Source organism: Salmo trutta, chromosome 37, assembly GCF_901001165.1.
Source record: "Salmo trutta chromosome 37, fSalTru1.1, whole genome shotgun sequence".
Lineage (NCBI taxonomy): Eukaryota > Metazoa > Chordata > Actinopteri > Salmoniformes > Salmonidae > Salmo > Salmo trutta.
Window position 1 is genome coordinate 24,072,391 of NC_042993.1, and position 22,256 is coordinate 24,094,646.

At 40.9% G+C, this 22,256-nt stretch overlaps 3 protein-coding genes across 5 annotated transcripts; 2 read left to right on the forward strand and 1 right to left on the reverse strand.

Annotated features, from left to right (window-relative positions):
* The first annotated feature begins 785 nt into the window (after positions 1-785).
* Positions 786-4,520, forward strand: si:dkey-82o10.4 (m-AAA protease-interacting protein 1, mitochondrial). Of its 2 annotated transcripts, XM_029737370.1 has the most exons (5): positions 787-1,362; positions 1,552-1,623; positions 1,797-1,923; positions 2,057-2,201; positions 3,346-4,520. In XM_029737370.1, the coding sequence occupies exons 1-5, from the start codon at positions 934-936 to the stop codon at positions 3,428-3,430; spliced, it is 858 nt and encodes a 285-aa protein (XP_029593230.1). In that variant the 5' UTR covers positions 787-933; the 3' UTR covers positions 3,431-4,520. The 2 variants fall into 2 exon arrangements, with proteins under 2 accessions (XP_029593231.1, XP_029593230.1); XM_029737371.1 differs by lacking the exon at positions 1,552-1,623 and having other exon boundaries at positions 786-1,362.
* Positions 4,521-5,347: 827 nt separating this feature from the next.
* efhb (EF-hand domain family, member B) lies at positions 5,348-12,457 on the reverse strand. The gene is made up of 13 exons (XM_029737369.1): positions 12,243-12,457; positions 12,024-12,086; positions 11,620-11,763; positions 11,037-11,217; positions 10,807-10,917; positions 10,438-10,567; positions 10,219-10,302; positions 10,015-10,082; positions 9,672-9,826; positions 7,322-7,529; positions 6,975-7,196; positions 6,126-6,307; positions 5,348-5,827 (listed from the first exon to the last, which is right to left on the reverse strand). The coding sequence occupies exons 1-13, from the start codon at positions 12,309-12,311 to the stop codon at positions 5,681-5,683; spliced, it is 1,764 nt and encodes a 587-aa protein (XP_029593229.1). The 5' UTR covers positions 12,312-12,457; the 3' UTR covers positions 5,348-5,680.
* Positions 12,458-13,982: 1,525 nt separating this feature from the next.
* Positions 13,983-21,761, forward strand: rab5ab (RAB5A, member RAS oncogene family, b). 2 transcript variants are annotated; one of them, XM_029737373.1, is made up of 6 exons: positions 13,983-14,120; positions 15,060-15,281; positions 15,506-15,657; positions 19,802-19,924; positions 20,062-20,155; positions 20,266-21,761. In XM_029737373.1, exons 2-6 carry the CDS (start codon positions 15,116-15,118, stop codon positions 20,379-20,381), a joined length of 651 nt encoding a protein of 216 aa, XP_029593233.1. In that variant the 5' UTR covers positions 13,983-14,120; positions 15,060-15,115; the 3' UTR covers positions 20,382-21,761. The 2 variants fall into 2 exon arrangements, with proteins under 2 accessions (XP_029593233.1, XP_029593232.1); XM_029737372.1 differs by having other exon boundaries at positions 13,984-14,120; positions 15,054-15,281.
* The last annotated feature ends 495 nt before the right edge of the window (positions 21,762-22,256 follow it).

Here is a 22,256-nt window from a genome sequence, read left to right on the forward strand (position 1 = left end):
TGCATCAAAGCTGGGACCGAGACACTGAAAAACAGCTTTTATCTCATGGCCAGCAGACTGTTAAATAGCCATCACTAGCCGGCCTCCACCCAGTACCCTGTCCTGAACTTAGTCACTGTCACTAGCCGGCTACCACCTGGTTACTCATCCCTGAACCTTAGAGGCTGCTGCCCTATGTTCATAGACATGAAACACTGGTCACTAATAATGTTTACATACTGTTTTACCCATTTCATATATTTATACTGTATTCTAGTCAAGTCCAACCTATTCAACTATTGCTGTATATACACTATTCTATCCACATTTCCTGAATGCTCGAATTCTAATAGTTCACCTAATTTCAGTTTATGTAACAAAACAAGCAAGTATAGTGTAGAGAATCATTGTACCATCTAAACCACTATGAAATATATTTTCCATAGCCAAAAATACTGTATTTTAAGCTGTTTGAAGCTGGTTTACAAAACTGAAAGTAAAAGATGCAAAAACGAAACTTAACAATGGAAAGAATAGAAATAGCACATAGAACAGATCTACCGCTTCCTAGACATGCTTTCAAAAGTTACATATCGCAGCTTTAAAGGCATGGTTCTGGAATGCAACGTTTTAGAAATAAGACCTTACAGAACTTCTGCAATTCAAGGTTCCATGGGGAATCTTATTTTACGCTCAGAAACGTGCATATTTCCCCACGACAATTTTTGTTGTGAAACTATCCATGTACAAGACTGAATTGTAGACATTTAGTTCCCTCTACTGGATATTGTAGGTACAGTAAATGTTGTGTATTTTCCATAAGGATTATGGGTACAGCATCGGACAGTTACATAAGGTTGCCGGAAGAAACACACAGGAGAATGCATCTTGCTTTCTATCAAAATCCAGAATGAAAATTATACTATATCGTTTTGCTTTCGCAAGTGCGTTGGCATGATGCAGCGGTTTACACGTATCGCCACGTGCCGTGAGCTCCGTGGGTTGGTAACGCGATCATACGTGTCATCGCTGGCCTCCCCCTTGAATAGGACCTATTCCACAATGCCACAACAGCCCCTATGCCGTTCATTGACGTCTATCTATACGTGCACCGCGGGTCCGCTTGGAGAACCGACCACACGATGTAGCTTGTATAACTTGCGGCGACAAAGTGAGGTTTTCTCCCATCAGAAATACAGACACTACTGCACAGAGAGCGAGAATGAACGGAAGCGCACTGGCGGCCATGGTCATCATGGCATCACAGTTGTCGGCATCCCTGATCCACTCACGTGGATTCGGAATAAAGTCCACATCTACCTGATAGAACTCTATTTTCAATTGGGCATTAACAGTGTGGAATTTGACAATGGAGTCAAGCAGGTATGGTTTCTCAGGTGTTATATATAGGCTGCTCTTCGGTATATCATTATATCCCTTATTTGATAAGGGTTATGTCAGCTTTATGATAGGGTCATAACTCACTGTATTCATCATATATGTTTGGGATATTAGAAACTACACATTGGCAAATGTGAACGAGACACTTGACTGACCTGGTCTTTGCAATAGGCACTGGTTCATGTCTCCACCATGATGTCCAATGGCAACTTTGAGGAGCTGAGAGGGTTGGTATCAACTGAGGTAGCCTACTCTTACCATCTCCAAAGTCCTATTTATATTCATCTAAATTATGGTCTATTGTAAAGACAAAGTGTTGTGAACTGTTTTAGATTCCTTGATCAGTTTTCTGACGAATCAATGGCCCCTGTTATAGCCATGTCCCATAAGCTGTGTCTTATCTGGTTTCATTTCAGATGGTGGTCTATGCGCAACAGAGGTGTACGGCTCTCTCCGAAACCCAAAGAAGACATCTAGCTATCTCATTGGACGATATTATATTTATTCTGCCAGAGGAAGTTTCCATAGTTTTTGATTCAAATGGTATTGCTGTGTGTGCAAGGGGGGGGGGTGCGTGTGTGAGTTAGTGTGATGCATAACTTTGTCCTACTTCACTGTTTCTGTATATTTGTATTTTGTTAACTCTCTGTTTTCCTGCTTCCTCTGTTATTCTCAGGTAGGAAGTTTTGCTTCATTGTGATGAGGTTCTGGCATATGTCCACTGCTGATGTTCCTGAGGACCCGGAGAGTACCAAGATCTTCAAAATGGCCGTCACTGAAGAAGACAGCCCACAGAAGAAGATAGTGACAGCTGTCTATGAGTAAGCATGGCATCCAAGACTAATCAATATTAATTTCACGCATCCAAATGTTTGGATTATAATTATTATGTCTCCCTAAATTTGACTTAAATATGTTGAAATATGAAATACAAACTTTTTAGTGCTGTGTCTCAACCAATTCTTCATCTCTTAATGGATCTTGATGGATAAACCAAGAGATTTGATATGCGAGAGTTTGTCAATCTTTACTTTACATTCTCCATGTATGTGAACCCACAATATGTAATGGAAACATTTAACCAGAGACTTAATTTTCTGCATCTCATAGAGAAAGGTTGGGGGAAGTATGGATGCATACAAACCTCTACGTGAGGTGGTTAGCTACATTGTGTAAAAAGAAAGCACATTGTAGTTGCTCTTGATTCTTTTCTATGTTTTGTATTACGTCTCATAGTATTGTAGTGTGTTGTGACAGCCATGTTGACAGTGTAATTAATGTGTTATAACACTTCCTAAGTGCTGTAAAAGTACACCTATGGAAAACCAATTGAAGAGAAAGCTTCAGTGCTGTAACTTCTGACTTGGTCTGAATCACTTACGCGATTTGCTCCAAGCACAATGACAGGAATTAAATCCATTTCCGATCCACGGAGCAGGATCAAGCTTCTTCTCCCATTCCTGATCAGAAATCCCGTTAGGAATTGGACCACACGGTTTGGTTGTCATACCTAATACCCACCTATCTAGTTGGCCAGAATCTCACTCTCATTGTTTCAGGTCTTAAACTCTTTTCTAAAAGCCTGTCATACTTCATATGTTTTCCCTTTCATTGCTGAGATCCAGTTTGGCAGGATAAGAGAGCTCTGTTAAGATGCTTCACCTTATTTTCAAGGTGATGGTGGGAAGATTAGTTTCGTTGTTTGTCAGAATTGGTTTAAATGGTCTTCCCTCAGCTGTTTGGAAACAACTTTTCTCATCTTCAAAAGTATACTCCATAAAAAATATTTGTCGTCACACTCTCTTTCTCTCTCTCCGTCTCATCCACTCTACTTCTCTTGTCGCTTTGCAGAGGTGATAAAACACCATAGACAAATCTAAAGCAATTCCTATTAGATCTCGTTTTAATGTGTTTCTCTCCTTCTCCCCCCTTTCTCTCTCTCCCTTCCTCCATCTCTCCTCTCAGATTCCACCGGGAGCTGACCAGGGGAGCTGAACCTGATTGGACAGTCACTAACATCTGGCACTGGCACTGGAAACAGATTGGGTGATTGGACAAGACCCATGAACACCTCTGTCACCAGGATACAGCGTCAGACCAAGCATACACAGCACAGTTTACCTAATTCAGTTCTGACAACGTTCAACCTCAACAAAACGTTATTAACCAACAGGACTTGAATCAGCAGGACCATTGTACTCAGCCAAGCGCGCCCAAACTCAACTGAACCATTACAAGTCAACAGAAGAGTCACCTTGAGTCCTAGCTGCTTTGTAGGGTGGACTGGATGGAACCAGAGCCCTACACACTGAAATACAGACTTATTATTTCTCTGTAAGTTATCCAATCTCAGATTTGTTGGGAACAATAGACTTTCTATGAACCTCAGCATGAACAATTCGTGCCTACTATATCCCTGCTGTTACAGTTTGTCCCAGAACAAAATAAACTGCTTCATGGTGATACGGTATGAGCTTTTATCTCTTTGAAACAGTATCACAGGTTAAACTGTTGTTCTGTATTGTTCAGAAACAACTTAGTTGTCTGATTTTTCAGAAGTACAATTGATGCGGCATAGCATCTTTAAAGGTAGGACACTATTAATAAACACAACAATCCTCAGCAGAAGGAGGCGATAGTGTTACACAAATCACAATATGAATGAGTGTTTATTGAAAGCTGTTGGATAATAACTGGCAAGTCTCTTTATCCTCGTATAGGTGTTTATATGATACACATTTTACATGAGTGACCTCGGTTTAGTTTGGGCAAAAACAAGGAAAGGATAGTATACACATACCGGTCCCACTTTAAAGGAAGTACAACTTGTAAAGGCTTTATATAGCATACATAAGCACTACATAAAGGCTTCACAAATAATCTATAAGCATATAACATATTCTATAAATGTTGTAAAAACATACAGTGTGTAATGTCACATTTGGCAATTCACCCTACAGTGATAATGGTTATGTCACCCTTTATGCATCAGTTATAGAGATTGACAGATGCTTAGATGATTTATGAAGCGTTCATGTGGTGCTTATGAAGCCTTTATGTATGCTATTTAAAGCCTTTTTAAGTTTTACTTTGTTTCAAGTGGGACCCAAATATCTTACATTATGATTAAATATCTCAAAGGAATCACAGATGTTGGTGTACTGTAATGTATTATGCCAGTGCCAAAATCAAACATCCTCTATTAGGCCATCATTGTAAATAAGAATTTGTCCTTAACTGATTTGCCTAGTTAAACAAATGTGAAATAAAATACAATCTAAAAAAATGACACTGACAGGCTATTGAACGCTGTGTCTTCCAATTCTGTCAACTCTTAAATCACACTATTAATGATGCATCAAATAGAGACAATTACTTCATTAGTAAGCATTAATTCATGCATAATGAAATATGGGTGTGGATTATTATAATTTCCAGGCGTGGTAATATGCGCAGGTGCGTAGGGGGTTCTGGGTAGAGACGCTTCCTGGTTATTCCTAATGTGATTATGAGTGTGGATAGCTTTACTTATGTTAAAATGCTAGTGAATATGTGTATAGCATATTAGCCAATTCACCACGCCAGGGTGTCAGATTGTTAAATGGTAATTTACAGTAGTGGAATAATTCAAGTGATAAAACACTGACAAAAGCTAATGTGTTTATTAACACGTTATATTTCTGTGTTGTTGGGTTTTGACATGGATTAGTGTATGCACACTGTACCTTTTATTCATCTGGTTATTCAAGTTGATATTGTTATCCAAACAATTACTTCAATATGCCGTCAGTACAGTAGGTGGGTGTTTTCGCACGTCTGTGTGTTTGCGTGTCTAAGGCTGTGGCCACATATTTAATTAGGATTGACATTATAACACTGACTAATAAAAACAGAGTAAATATGTCTGTAAATCTAATCAAAGAGTGTGACAGAATAAATAGGACTTCAAATGATAAGACTCCGATGGTATGATGGTACTTATAATTCTCAATATTTACTTTGGTTTCAGGAGTAGATACTGTATATTAATTATCACATGCAGGAAGGGTAAGCATTCAGTTAGCAGCAGTTAGAAGCAGAAAAAAAGGTATTACTTATTCTAGCAACAGCTTATTGCTCTCAACATAAGAAAATACATTACTGTCCACAATCCAAAATAATTTTAATGACAGTTACTATGACAATTAACAGTTAGTCTCACAGAAAAAAAAGAAGTATAACACTTATGTAGTATATGTAATACTTGAAGTACATTCTTTGACGGAATAGATACTGAGGTGGTAAAAGATACTATTCAGATTTAATTAGCTTGAATTTCCTTTAGAACGTCCCGGAAAATCTCCACACACACGTCCCCAGTGGGGTGTCTCATGGATGCCAGCTTCCACGCCTCCTCAAATGTCTCCGCGGAAATACTCGCGCCCACATTTCGGAATATGTCAGCAATCTGAAAAGGAAATGGAGGCGGAAATAAGAATCAGAAGATGTCTTTGACAAATGATTTGCTTATGCTCCGTCCTATTTCAATAACATTTTGTGTCAATCACTTCTCCAATGGCAGAATTGTTCATACCAATTATAATTTTTTGAAACAACGTTTTTTTCCTACATTTTGAATGCGGTAACAAAATCCCACAAAACCTCCACATGGTACTGTATGTCCCAGTGCTATTCTATAAAATCTACTAGACCATATCTTTCTTTCTCTCCCTTGATTCTTCAGTGGGTTCATTGGTATTCTGTACCTCCTCTTTGGTGCGGGGGCAGAAGAAGTGCTCCTTGTGGACTCCCCTTAGGGAGTGCAGCGTAGGATACAGGAGGTCAAAGGCCGTGGTCTGGTCACCGTAGTTAGTGCTGTCGCTGACGCGCTTGAGCCGCGGGGCCGCCAGGTCGGTGCGCACTGTGGGAGTCCCGTACATACGATAGTCTACGTGGAAAGATTTCAGAATTATACAGTGAGAATGTGATTCACACAATGTAGAGAAGCAGGGGAGAAAGGACTACCAGTCCATTGTAATGCAAAGATACAAATGTCAGAAATCGTGTGCTGAATCACTGAGAAATGTCCCTCCCTGAATTTTTTTTGAGAAGTATGGGAATTACACTACTGTTCAAAAGTTTGGAGTCACTTAGAAATGTCCTTGTTTTTGAAAGAAAATCAGATTTTTTGTCCATTAAAATAACATCAAATTGATCAGTCTGAGATATGGCTTTTTCTTTGCAACTCTGCCTAGAAGGCCAGCATCCCGGAGTCGCCTCTTCACTGTTGACGTTGAGACTGGTGTTTTGAGGGTTGGTTGCTGATAATGGGCCTCTGTGCGCCTATGTAGATATTCCATAAAAATCAGCCGTTTCCAACTACAATAGTCATTTACAACATAAACAATGGCTACACTGTATTTCTGATCAATCTGATGTTATTTTCAAAGGACAATTTTTCTTTCAAAAACAAGGAAATATCTTAATGACCCCAAACTTTTGAACGGTAGTGTATATCAAATTCTTCATGCATCTTTCAGCTAAATATCTATTTACTGTAGTCTGAGGTAAACCTGGACAGCGAAGTGTTACAAGACAACACAATCACAACTGACCAGTTGTAGGGAGACCACCCACGACAGCCCGGATGAGAGAAGAGGAGGTGATGAAGCGGTCCTGGATGGTCCTGGGTCTGTTGAGAGTCTTGGGGGTCTTCAGCATGCTGCCCACCTCTGCAGGCTCCAGGTCCTCCGGTCTGACCAAAACCTCTGAGGCTGCAGGTCTCACAGGGAGAGCCTCTCTCTGCATGTTATCTGGGGCTGTGCTGGTTTTACACTCTGAGGTAGAGTTGTCAATCAAAAGGGAATAGAATTACCGCCAGTCCACCAATCACAGAACGTTGACTTGAATGGGAATGAGCCTTCTAGTAATTATATTTCTTTGTTTAGACACTGTAACTAACCACTGGTCAGAATGCGCTGCTCCACTTTACTGATGGGCATTTTGTCCTTCCAGTTGAGGAAGTTGGCGAACTCCAGAAAGTTGATGAGTCCGTCTTTGTCCACGTCACAGTACTCCATCAAGTCATCCAGCATCGGCCCACTCAGGTCCAGATTAAACTGACGACACACGTCGTGCAGGTCCTCCTTGTCGATCACACCCCGACCCTTCTGTGGAGTCGCACACACACACACACACACACAAACGTAGCACGCACACAGACAGACTGAACAGAGGTTGTGTCTATCTCAAACTAACATGATATTATCAAAGACAGTACAGTATGAAGATATCTAGAAACTGCTTCTCCAATAGACATCCCAGATCCCGCTTGTAGGCGATGTCATGGCGACGTTGGTTAGCTAAGCTCATGCTCAGAAACAATTAATCAGGTCTAATGGTAGTCTCACGCCAAACTGCGCATGTGCAGGCAATCAAATCAAAGGCACTCCTTCGATATTAAGTCGCTTTTTATGAAAATGTGTCAGCCACTTTCACAAGGTTGGCGTAATAGCATGGTCAGCTACTTTCAACATTGGCTTGAATCTAGGTTGTTCCTTTAGATTCCAGGAAAATTAACAGCTAAGGAAGAATTGTTCACTTCTCCCATTGACTTGCAGACCCCAAACCCATGTCTGGTCGAGTCTGCTTCGCCAAAGCTTTCCCGGAAGTATTGCGATGTTGTTCCTGTGGTTTAGAAATTCTGTGATATTATCAAGTTAATACAGTATATACAGTGCATTCAGACACCTTTACTTTTCCCAGATTGTTACGTTACAGCCTTATTCTAAAATGTATTCAATTGCTTTTTCCCCTTCATCAATCTACACACAATACCCCATAATGACAAAGCAAAAACAGGTTTTTAGACATTTTTGCAAATGTATTACACATTTATTTTTAAATCTACATTTACATAAGTATTCAGACCCTTAACTCAGTCCTTTGTTGAAGCACCTCTAGTCTTTTTGGGTATGACGCTACAAGCTTGGCACACCTGTATTCGGGAAGTTTCTGCCATTCTTCTCTACAGATCCTCTCAAGCTCTGTCAGGTTGGATGTGGAGCGTCGCAGCACAGCTATTTTCAGGTCTTTCCAGAGATGTTCGATCGGGTTCAAGTCCGGGCTCTGGCTGGACCACTCAAGGACATTCAGAGACTTGTCCCAAAGCCACTCCTGTGTTGTCTTGGCTGTGTGTTTAGGGTCATTGTCCTGTTGAAAGGCGAACCTTCGCCCCAGTCTGAGGTCCTCAGCACTCTGGAGCAGGTTTTCATCAAGGATGGCTCTGTACTTTGCTCCGGTCATCTTACCCTCTATCCTGAATAGTCCCCCAGTCCCTGCCGCTGAAAAACATCCCCACAGCATGATGCTGCCACCACCATGCTTCACCGTAGGGATGATGCCAGGTTTCCTCCAAACGTGATGCTTGGCATTCAGGTCAAAGAGTTCAATCTTGGTTTCATCAGACCAAAGAATCTTGTTTTCATGGTCTGAGAGTCCTTTAGGTGCCTTTTGGCAAACTCCAAGCGGGCTGTCATGTGCCTTTTACTGAGAAGTGGCTTCCGTCTGGTTACTACCATAAAGGCTTGATTGGTGGAGTGCTGCAGAGATCGTTGTCCTTCTGGAAGGTTCTCCCATCTCCACAGAGGAACTCTGTCAGAGTGACAATCAGGTTCTTGGTCACCTCCCTGGCCTAGACCCTTCTCCCCCGATTCCTCAGTTTGGCCGGGCGGCCAGCTCTAGGAAGAGTCTTGGTGGTTCCAAACTTCTTCCATTTAAGAATGATAGAGGCCACTGTGTTCATGGGGATCTCCAATGCAGGAGACATTTTTTGGTACCCTTCCCCAGATCTGTGCCCTGACACAATCCTGTCTTGGATCTCTATGGACAATTCCTTCGACCTCATGGCTTGGTTCTTGCTCTGACATGCACTGTCAACTGTGGGACCTTATATAGATAGGTGTGTGCCTTTCTAAATCATGTCCAATCAATTGAATTTACCACAGGTGGACTCGAATCAAGTTGTAGACACATCTCAAGGATGATCAATGGAAACAGGACGCACCTGAGCTCAATTTCGAGTCTCATAGCAAAGGGTCTGGATACTTATGTAAGGTATTTCTGTTTTTTTATTGTAATAAATTTGCAAAGATTTCTAAAAACATGTTTTTGCTTTGTCATTATGGGGTATTGTGTGTAGATTGATGAGGATTTTTAAATTTATTTAATCCATTTTAGAATAATGCTGTAACGTAACAAAATGTGGAAAAAGTCAAGGAGTCTTAATACCTTCCGAATGCACTGTATGTTACCTTGTCGTAGTGCCTGAAGGCCTGCAGCAGGGAGTTAAAGTGGTGGAAGTTGACCTTCTTGAGGTGCTGGCGTACAGCACTGACCAGGGTGCGCTGTCTGTCTGTGCCTTTCTGGTACTCTGCTGGAGGGGTAGAGTGGAGAAGGTCACCTGCACCTGTGGAGAAAGTTAAACCAAATTCTTCATCTTCAAACAATAACAAAAGGCTTACATTTTGGTCACCCCTCCAGACTACATTATAGCTTGACCCATGTTTACCAATTTCATACTGGCATTGTAATAGAAAACTCAATATGTGTCCTTTTATGAATATGTGTCTTTTTATTCATTCGAATTTTACTCACCAAAGTCATCTGGCCGCATCAAGATTCCAAATGTATGACCTGCTGGCACTTTCAATGTGTCTGCTATGCTGTAAAAGGCCGGGAACAGAGGAATTAAAGCTACTGTAGTAGCTGGGCATGAGTTGTGCAATACACAGGTCGCGAGCGTATACTTAACAGGCATTTAACTAGATCTGCATTAAAAAGTTAATGTGATAGACTTACGGGTCATGCACTTTGCCAATCTGTGGCTGTGTCCTTTCCCTGAAGTCATCACATCTCTGAGAAACAAACTTTGCACTGTTATGCCTATTGGAAAAATAGCAGTACACAAATCAACATTTGACGTCATGACTATTGGCAATGCATTGTGTGACACTGAATGGTGATGAGCGATAAGAAGTCAAGTGTTTTGAATAAACATAAGGTAGGATAAGTGCTTACTTCTGAGTATCACACAACCAGTGGAGAGATTTGGAGACACTGCGTCCATCGTTGTGGTGGGGAGTAGGCACTCCAAACCTGCCGTCCTTTCCATAACGACTCCACTTGTATTTCCTATCAACCTGTTCACCTGGGACACAACACAGTTATGGTGGATTTACCCAGGCTAAAATCAAACAGAGAAATATCGACTTGTGTGATTAACCACTGGCTATGGTGTTTCTTCAGAAATGTGTCTGAAAATTATGGGTGTTAAATCAATGTGTAAAACAACATATTGAATAGCATACAAATGACTTTCAAGCTGAAATGAAGTCCCCATTTCAACACTGTCAGAACCAAAGCGAGACAAATGTCCACAATACTCACCGACAAAGTAGGCATTGTGGGAGCGGATATAAGACTGGTGTCCCTCCTGAGCCTCTGTCTCCACCTGCTCCGCACTTTTAGGTGGGTTGATAATCGCACCTGCAGCTGCACCTGGATCAGAAGGAACACACTTGTACATGAAGGCTTGTGGATATGTCTTTCTGTCATAATATGAATGTTCATGGTGACACATTGTAGCTTCTAGGGTCTTTCTTTATTGTCTGACTCACTTTTGGGGGATTTCACACCAAATGTGGCTTTGCCAGTGTCGAGACAATTTGGAAGCCCAGGGCTCTGATCATGTGACCTGCCCAGGGGGGCTTTTTGATTGGTGGAATACCCAGCTTCACGGAGCTGATGTAACCTCTGTTGATAGATGGTCTTAGGTGGTGGGTTGATCACTAATCCACCCTGTAGGAAATACAGAAACAAATGCGACCATATCAATTCCATTAATTAATGTGTGGATGATCTCTACCATGTTAAATGCATCTACAATTTTTTTTTGCCAGTTTGCTACAGCAGGAAAACAATCCTGCAGCAACAGGAAATGTGAATTATTATGTGGATTATAATTAATGGACATTTTCTGTAGCGTTTGATACATTTTTTGTTAGGGCAAATCAAGTCTGTAAATTAGAAACTTTAGAAGCCTTTTTAAAACACTACAAGTTTGCATTTCCTGTTATGCAGTAAAAATTCTCAGCAACAAAATAGTGATCAAATTAAGATCCTACATCTGTAACATGAAAACCTGAGTCTAGTTAGCTTAAAACTCACTGTACATGTCTGTTTATTTAGGCCTCTACTCACAGAAATAGAAGCTTGGCTGCTCACTCCATGAACTAGAGTACTGGCAATATCAGGGTCGTTGGCTTTCCCATGGAACACTCGGATAGCCCCTGCACCTGGGCGTGTTGTGTTGAGAAACTTCCTCACGACTGGTGGGGTTTGGGGCTTTAAAAGGAAGGTGTGTGAGACAGTGATTATACACCCACACAAACAGACACATGCACTTGCGCACAATCCCCCCCACACATGCTGCTCCTGAGGCAAAAAGGAGAATGACAAAGGACTGCACTGTATATCCCAGGCACATCAGATCCTATTGTATATTGCCATTCAGGACAGTTTGGTAGTGACTTTAATTCAGTCAGTGTGTTGATCTAGCTATATCATATTGATGTTTATTATTTGGCAGCACGATCTCAACTTACCTTGGGTGATATTTCTTGTAAGCAAGTCTTAGCTCTGTCACCAACAGGAATAAGTTTCCCAGCCTAGGTGACATGGGGATATCATAGACATACAGTATGGTAACATGCATTTACAGTAGACCACATCATATACGCATCTCTTGCAAGATAAAATAGTTACCAGATGAATCAGTCAAACGCAAAGAAATAACTAGGCTACCAAGCCTATTTGCTTGTTACCCTTCGAATATTCGGGAAACTTTCGGTGTGTTTCCAGGTGTTGGTTGCATTCCTTTCTATCAAATTCATATCGTTAGCGTATCAACAAGTCGCTATAAAAATATGTAGCCTACTCAACACGGGTTTTACATGTCTAGTTGCTAGTTACAATGTTTCATTTTGAAGAGAGAAGCTAAAGATGGCTACTTTGTATCAAATTCCAGGATATTCTGCTAGAATGTTTATCACTGAGTCACATGGCAACCGCCACTAGGAAACCGAGGCTTGATCTGATTGGCGCTATAATTATAGGCTGACTGTGCAAGTGTTCTAGAATAAAGACACCTTCAATTCTACCTTGTTATAATTACTATGGCGAGAAAAAAATGACTCCAGCGCAAAGAGGTCAATCGAACTCGATCAAAAATAATGGAATTGACATGGAAACGCGTGGGGGAAAGGGCCGTGAGGGAAAGATCCCGAATCTTCTCATTGCCCCCCAGCAAATTGTGCCTACATTTAGGCTATCGTTTGTGTTTTTCACACTATGTTGAGGTAAAAATTGGACTATAATGCTTGTATAGATGTCAACCTCAACACATGTTCATGTTATTGTCACCAATCAACTGCATTACAGTTAAAAACTACTGACTACCACTCCTGATTTCTGCATGCTAGCTATGCTAACCAGTTTATCTGAAAGGGAATTAGCATTTAGCAGTCACTTTTTCTAAACCTGAAAAGGGACAACTTCTAAAGCAAAAACTGCTAAATATATGCAAATCGGACGTAAGTAACCACATTGTGGGCCTTCTACAATACATACATCATGACGGATTTGTTGGACGCAATGGAAACTGTCTGCGTTCCATTTACCTCATCTATGCTGATTTATGTTATGGTTTAGAACGATTTAGAATGTATTGAATAATTAAAGATTTTGTAAAAACATATATATATATATATATATATATACATATATATATATACATATATATATGTATGTTTTTACAAAATCATTGACATATATATATATATATATATATATATATATATAATGTAATGACTTGTCTTTGAAACTGATAAATGGAAACAATTGTTTCAGATCCAAGCTAAGAAATGTTAAAGAAACAATGCTTAAATCCCAACCAACCCCAATTAAGAACCTGTATGATTCTGAACATTGCAAATGCATGCCCATGTTTGCCTTTAGCCTACACTTTGGCAGTATGGCATGTTATGACATATGTTAAAGTTTTTTTGTGAATTAGAAGGCACACTTGTGTAACATTTCCTCTTTGCCTTATAAAACGATTAGTTTCCCTGATCCTTTCATTAAAGAGCCAATCTGCAGTTGCTACATCGATTTTTGGACTTGTAAATTAATTATGTATCAATTACTTCTTTAAGAATATAACTTATAAATGCCTATTGAACTTAGTTCAACTGTCGGACCCCATCAGAACCCTAAATATACGTTTGTTTTACTCCAACAAAGTAAATGTAAACAAACGTTGTATAACCTCAAAACATAGTTCAAACTATAATGTTGATACCATGGATGGCCAGTCCTTGTATCCATAGCTCTGTCTATTCATTTGAGAGCGGTTACATTTCTCCAGTCCCATCCCTCAGCTTTTTACCGAAACAGTGGCGGGGTTGACGCGTTGTTGTTTCAAGTGCAGATTCCCCCTTTAACACGTTCACAAATTGGAACACGAGTGTGTGATTGGTTTATTCTCAGTGCTACGTAAGCATTCGGTCTATCATCATACACTGTGCCATGCAAAACAAACGGGAAGTTGGAAGAAGTGGGAAAGTGACAAGCTTTATGAAATTTCTCGCCCTGTGAATATATTTTTGGGAAATCCATTCAGCGACCTAGTTATCTCAGATAGGGTAAGTAGATATCATTCTAGCTAGCTGGCTTACCGGCAGAACTAGCTTGCTAGGCCGAAAGCTATGTTTTGTTAGCTAGCTCACATCAAATAATAAACCAGCAGTTGACCCGTTCTTAATATACCGCTGTGAGTTGATCATTGAAGTGTGTGTGTAGCTAGCTTCCTAGTTACTACGTATTTGCGTGTGTGAAGCAGGGTGTGGTGTGGTTCAACCTTATGTAGCTTACTAACAGTAAGACCGATAGCTTTCGTGTACGAGCTAGCTTAGCGAACTAGCTAATTATTCAATATACTGTGTGTAGTTAGCTAGCTATAGTAAACTAGCTAGCAGCTAACAGTAGCCACCTAATCTAAAGAATTCAAGTTAGCTAGCTGTAACTGGCTGGCTAGCTAGCGTGAACTAACTAGCTAAACCATTTGTCTAAAATAAGATTGGACCAATGGGTGGGACTGAGAAAGCTAATCATTATTTTTTTTACGGACACAGTGCTTGATGATAGCAAGTTTGAGCCGCCATCCTAACTGACTAGCTAGTCAACACAGTGGTTATTAGTGGGCAAGACTGACGTAACACGAGTTCGACCCACATGTCTTCACTGCAATTATTTTTGGCTAGACATGGGCTTGTTGTGTTTACTTGTTGGCTCGGTTAAGAAATAAGTGTAATATTATCTTTGTAAACAAGTCTAACGTTACTAGCTAATAGCCAAGTGAAAGTCGTCACATTTCCATAGATTGTCTAGTTTTAAGTAGCTATATCCTGTGATTCATTGATATTAGATTGATGATCAGAGAAATCTAATTGAACAATTTCAAACCAATTAAACGTCAAAGTTGATAATTATGTATTATTTTGTAGTTGTATTTGTTTTCCCCCCACTACTTTATTCACTGTTGATCTGTTGACAATCTGACATCTCATTTTTGGCAGTTCTAGGAGTGACCATTCAAGTGGTACTTCTGCATCCAGAGCAAGAGACTGGGGTGTAGGACATGGCAAGTAGGGGTGGTGCAACACGACCCAATGGGCCGAATACAGGCAACAAGATCTCCCAGTTCAAATTAGTACTCTTAGGGGAGTCCGCTGTGGGAAAGTCCAGTCTCGTACTTCGCTTTGTCAAGGGCCAGTTTCATGAATTCCAAGAGAGCACAATTGGAGGTAGGCTGATCTGACATCTTCTATTCATGTGTTAGTGGAATGGACATAACCCAAAACCACTATATTTTTGTCCTGTAGTGATTCTGACTACGTTCTGTAGGTTATGCAATCTCCCATGATATATGTATTAGTCCATTGTTGGAAACTGGACAGCCAGCTGTTTTTCTTGTAGCCTACTGCAAACAAAATTCTAAATGCTGCAGTGACTGTTTGTCCCCTCTCAGCTGCCTTCCTGACTCAGACAGTATGTTTGGATGACACAACAGTCAAGTTTGAGATCTGGGACACAGCTGGTCAGGAGCGCTACCACAGCCTAGCACCCATGTACTACAGAGGTGCCCAGGCCGCCATCGTGGTCTACGACATAACTAACAAAGTGAGTCAGCAGCCGGGTTTATGTACTCTGTCACACATTATAAGAGACTCTTAAATTAGGTACAGTGCATTTGGAAAGTATTCAGACCCTTTCCCTTTTTCCACAGTTTGTTACTTTACAGCCTTATTCTAAAATGGATTTAAAAAATTAAAAAATAATCCTCAATCTACACACAGTCCCATATTGACAAAGCGAAAACAGGGTTTTAGGCATTAACATGTATTAAAAATAAAAACCAGATACCATAATGACAAAGTGATTAAAAACAGAAATACCTTATTTACATGCATTTGAAGTCGGAAGTTTACAAACACCTTAGCCAAATACATTTAAACTCAGTTTTTCACAATTCCTGACATTTAATCCTAGGAAAAATTCCCTGTCTTAGGTCAGTTAGGATCACCACTTTATTTTAAGAATGTGAAATGTCAGAACAATAGTAGAGAGAATGATTTATTTCAGCTTTTATTTCTTTCATCACATTCCCAGTGGGTCAGAAGTTTACATACACTCAATTAGTATTTGGTAGCATTGCCTTTAAATTGTTTAACTTGGGTAAAATGTTTCGGGTAGCCTTCCACAAGCTTCCCACAATAAGTTGGGTGAATTTTGGCCCATTCCTCCTGACAGAGCTGGTGTAACTGAGTCAGGTTTGTAGGCCTCCTTGCTCACACACGCCTTTTCAGTTCTGCCCATTTTGCACATTTTCTATAGGATTGAGGTCAGGGCTTTGTGATGGCCACTCCAATACCTTGCCTTTGTTGTCCTTAAGCCATTTTGCCACAACTTTGGAAGTATGCTTGGGGTCATTGTCCATTTGGAAGACCCATTTGCGACCAAGCTTTAACCTTGATGTCTTGAGATGCTGCTTCAATATATCCACATAATTTTCCTCCTCATGGAGCCATCTATTTTTGTGAAGTGCACCAGTCCCTCCTGCAGCAAAACACATCCACAACATTATGCTGCCACCCCCGTGCTTCACGGTTGGGATGATGTTCTTCGGCTTGCAAGCCCTTTTTCCTCCAAACATAACAATGGTCATTATGGCCAAACAGTTCTATTTTTGTTTCATCAGACGAGAGGACATTTCTCAAAAGTACAATCTTTGTCCCCATGCACACTTGCAAACCGTAGTCTGGCTTTTTTATGACGGTTTTGGAGCATTGGCTTCTTCCTTGCAGAGCGGCCTTTCAGGTTATGTCGATGTAGGACTCGTTTTACTGTGGATATAGATACTTTTGTACCGGTTTCCTCCAGCATCTTCAAAGTCCTTTGCTGTTCTGAAATTGATTTGCACTTTTCGCACCAAAGTACGTTCATCTTTAGGAGACAGATCACGTCTCCTTCCTGTGCTGTATGACGGCTGCGTGGTCCCATGTTGTTTATACTCGTGTACTATTGTTTGTGCAGATGAACGTGGTACCTTCAGGCGTTTGGAAATTACTCCCAAGGATGAACCAGACTTGTGGAGGCCTACCATTTTTTTGAGGTCTTGGCTGATTTCTTTTGATTTTCCCATGATGTCAAGCAAAGAGGCACTGAGTTTGATGTAGGCCTTGAAATACATCCACAGATACACCTCCAATTGACTCAAATGATGTCAATTAGCCTATCAGAAGCTTCTAAATCCATGACATTTTCTGGAATTTTCCATGCTGTTTAAAGGCACAGTCAACTTAGTGTATGTATACTTCTGACCCACTGGAATTGTGATAGTGAAATAGTCTCTGTAAACAATTGTTGGAAAAATTACTTGTCACGCACAAAGTAGATGTTCTAACCGACTTGCCAAAACTATAGTTTGTTAACAAGAAATTTGTGGAGTGGTTGAAAAATGAGTTTTAATGACTCCAACCTAAATGTAGGTAAACTTCCAACTTCAACTGTAAGTATTCAGACCCTTTGCTATGAGACTCGAAATTGAGCTCCGATGCATCCTGTTTCCATTGATCATCGTTGAGATGTTTCTACAACTTGATTGGAGTCCACCTGTGGTAAATTCAATTGATTGAACATGATTTGGAAAGGCGCACACCTGTCTATATAAGGTCCCACAGTTGACAGTGCATGTCAGAGCGAAAACCAAGCCATGAGGTCGAAGGAATTGTCTGTAGATACCCGAGATCAGATTGTGTCGAGGCACAGATCTGGTCGAAGGGTACTAAAACATTTCTGCAGCATTGAAGGTCCCCAAGAACACAGTGGCCTCCATCATTCTTAAAGGGAAGAAGTTTGGAACCACCAAGACTCTTCCTAGAGCTGCCCGCCCGGCCAAACTGAGGAATCGGGGGAGAAAGTCCTAAGCAAGGAAGGTGACCAAGAACCTGATTGTCACTCTGACAGAGCCTGAGTACCTCTGTGGAGATGGGAGAACCTTCCAGAAGGACAACTATCTCTGCAGCACACCACCGATTAGGCCTTGATGGTGGAGTGGCCAGATGGAAGCCACTCTTCAGTAAAAGGCACATGACAGCCTGCTAAAGGACTCTCAGACCATGACAAACAAGATTCTCTGGTCTGATGAAACCAAGATTAAACTCTTTGGCCTGAATGCCAAGTGTCACGTCTGGAGGAAACCTGGCACTATCCCTATGGTTGTGGCAGCATCATGCTGTGGGGATGTTTTTCAGCGGCAGGGACTGAGACTAGTCAGGATCGAGGGAAATATGAACAGAGAAAAGTACAGTGAGATCATTGATGAAAACCTGCTCCAGGGGGCTCAGGACCTCAGACTGGGGTGAAGGTTCACCTTCCAACAAGACAACGACCCTAAGCACACATCCAAGATAGCACAGGAGTGGCTTTGGGACAAGTCTCTGGATGTCCTTGAGTGGCCCATTCAGAGCCTGGACTTGAACTCGATTGAACTTCTCTGGAGAGACCTGAAAATAGCTCCCCATCGAACCTGACAGAGCTTGACAGGATTCAAGTCAAGTGTGCCAAGCTTGCAGCGTCATACCCAAGAAGACTCGAGGCTATAATCTTTGCCAATGGTGCTTCAACAAAGTACTGAGTAAAGGATCTGAATACTTATGTAAATGCGATATTGTTTGTTCTTTAATACATTTGCAAAAATCTCTATGCCTGTTTTTGCTTTGTCATTATGGGGTATTGTGTGTAGATTGTATGAGGGGGAACAAACAATTGAATCCATTTTAGTATAAGGCTGTAACGTAACAATATGTGGAAAAAGTCAATGTCTGAATACTTTCCGAATGAACTATATAGCATTAGGTACAGCAGAAGACATTTTGTTCAAATTAAGCAGGAGTTTGAAGATTATGCCCTATTTAATAGGCCTAGTTGAGATTCTGAAGAAAAGGTTGAAGAAAAAGGCTAGCCTCGTTTTGCTGACATGTTTTCAAGCACTTTTCTGTAGTAGTTATATTTGACAAGTCTAAAATATCCCTATTCATTTAATTTGGTCCTAACAAACTTGTCACATCTATGGTACTTTTGTTTTGGTCCTAACAAACCTGTCACATCTAGGGTAATTTTGTTTTGGTCCTAACAAACCTGTCACATCTAGGGTCATTTTGTTTTAACAAATGAATTGAGGGGCTGTCAATGTTTTAACCCCTAGTTGCACCACACTTTCCCAAACCATCTTCCTGTTCAATGTGTAAATTGATATTTTATGTTGTAAATGGTTCTGATACTTTGCTGCTATTTTGGCCAGGTCTCTCTTGTAAAAGAGATGAACAAACCTGGTTTAAAAAAAAAGAGCAACTCCAATGAGAAATTCTATTTTGATCCCAATGTCTGCTTTTGCTCTATTTGCTGAGACATTTGCTGGGAAGTTGTTAGAACATTGCATTTCATGGAAATAAGCTGTTAAAAGAGCTTGGTTTTGTAACTACAAGTTTTGCACACACATCTTAAGCCAATGTTTGGAGCAGAGCATGACTTCAACTCAGCAATATGATACATCTCGTTGACGAACTCCCCATACATGTAAGCTGGGGAACATTATATCTAATTGTCATATTTTATAGAACTTCTCCTTTAACGAGACCATGTCTTGGATGTCCTGCAAAGTCAATCGCATAACCAGGGAATGAAGGGAGTGGTTGTGTTGTCATTCTTCCGCAAGGACATTGTTATTGTCTGACTTAATCTCTCATCCTCTGCTGTTTGCCAGGAGTCCTTTGCACGAGCAAAGAACTGGGTTCAGGAGCTTCAGAGACAAGCCAGTCCAAATATTGTAATAGCGTTGGCTGGGAACAAAGCTGACCTTGCAAACAAACGAGCATTGGATTTTCAGGTTTGTGCCAGTGAATTTGCTATTGAACAGTTTTATTCTCAATGGAGTCATCGTATAATTTTACCTATAAGGCAGTTAAACACAACCTTTGTGACGTGATACATCTATATTGACTGATTTTGGTGGTTTTCTTCCAGGATGCCCAGTCATACGCAGATGATAACAGTTTACTGTTCATGGAAACATCAGCAAAGACTTCTATGAACGTTAATGAGATATTCATGGCTATTGGTAAGTGTTTTATGTTCCATGTTCATTACACTTTGATAGTTTGAAATTGTCAAAGATTCTATCTGATAATAGAAACACAGGTCATAAACATTCTCCCTATTGCTTCACAGCAAAGAAATTACCCAAGAACGAGCCTCAAGCTGCCGGAGCGAACAGTGGGCGGAACCGGGGAGTGGATCTTACGGAGACGGCTCAGCCCGCCAGCCGCTCCTGCTGCAGTACCTAAACCTGGCCCACTCTTCCCACATGCACCTTCCCCCTCTCCTCCTAACTCTGAATAACATCTGGACATGGTGTTCCCCTTCCTGACATCTGACCTTCCACCTCTTGTCCTTTCTCCTTGGAATAGCTGAAGACTCTGTATAGCTGCATTTCTAATACTTTGTTTGGTTTTACTTTCATTTTAAAGTGTATATCAGTATAATGTATGCATGTATCACTACAAGGCCTAAAACATTATTATTTTTTTACTTCAGTTGGAAGACTAACCCCTGCGAGAGAGCAGCGTGTGTGTGTGTGTGTGTGTGTGTGTGTGTGACTCATTCCCTGAAGAGAAGGTGTAACCTAGGTCATAGGGTTATTGGACTGGGGGTAAAAGTGAGTTCAGTGTCCTTCCAACCAAAACAAACAATTCCCCCATTGTGAAATGCCTGGAGGTTATGACTGTTTGTACTGAGTATAATAACATTATTGAAGCAGTGTCAGGTAAGGACTATCAAACCAAGCATTCCTCCTCCTTGCACATGCTGCCGAGACGACGACATCTCCGTCTGCAGAGAAGTTTGGCAGGAACATCCAACGCCATTACACCACTGGCCCACTGCAACCGGTTGAACAGGATTTAAGGGTGGGTTTTGTGATTGGATGGCTGGTGACTCTGCAAGTTTGTCACAACTATGATGACTGCCTTGTGCATCATGGAAAGTCCCTCTTCAAACCACAATATTCTCTGGTTGATACATTGAGACAGTTGGACATGCTCAGACAAGTTTTGTAAAATATCTTAAGACCTAACATATGACAAATCCTTTGTTTCCCCAAACTGTTATTGTTCATTTATCAACATAAGTATTGACTATTACCTATCATCAGTCTGTGGAATATTACTCTGTTATATAGGGTGTTGCAATGTTGTCTTCTACCAATACAGCTTGGAGGGCATAAGTTTGTCAGGAAAGTATCTAGAGATTCCGAACAATTGTACAGTACACCAATGTAGGTCTAGGTCTGCTATGGGTTTGTTACCTTGTCACAAACAAACTGGTCAAATGCTAATCAATGGTGGTCTTTTTAAACATGTGTTATTAACAATTCAATTGTATCTCCTGTGTCGTGTTACTTTTCTCAATGGTCTGTTCATATTTGAGAGGACTATTGCATTGCACAATTGTTGGTTATATTTGAATTGATGACTGGCCATTACAATTTATGAAACTGATGCACTGTGTCGGACTTGCTAACCTATTGCCTCAAACAACCGGTAGTGGCACTAAGTGACTGGTAGTCTTTCTGAAGCCGGGTGGATTTAACAATGTCAAACATGACTAGTGAAGAAGGACTGATCAGTTTGAGTGTCAGGGTACAAGTCAATAAATTAGGTATATTGTATGACTTTGTTTTTGATATCACAAGAAATGCAAGGGCTATTCATTCTCTGCTAAATTGGCCTGAAGTTATAATTACGTGGTATTTGTTTGGTTTGTCAACTCTCCTTTGAGTGTTTTTTCTGAGCACATCCAACCCCTGAAGAAGTATGTCCATGACTGGAATGTTTTCCCTTGAACCTGAGACCAACGCTGTGTCCACTAGCTCTCTACAAATGTCAGCTGCAAGGCACTCGCAGTCCAAGGTGACATTCTTCAGACTGTCAGCCATAGGTTCCTTCACATTGACCTCACTTCTGCTGCAGGACTGAGGATTGATGTCTTTCTGTTTCCTCTGTATTTGCATATCTCTAGCTACCCCCAGAGTCTCTGGCATGTCCAACTCTGGTGGGTTGTCCTCATCCTTGACACTGGAAGGTTCTTCAGTATCAAAAGTAGATCCTGGTCTTGATTGAATCTGAAACGGACGAATCCTCAACACTTTGCATGTGGCACAG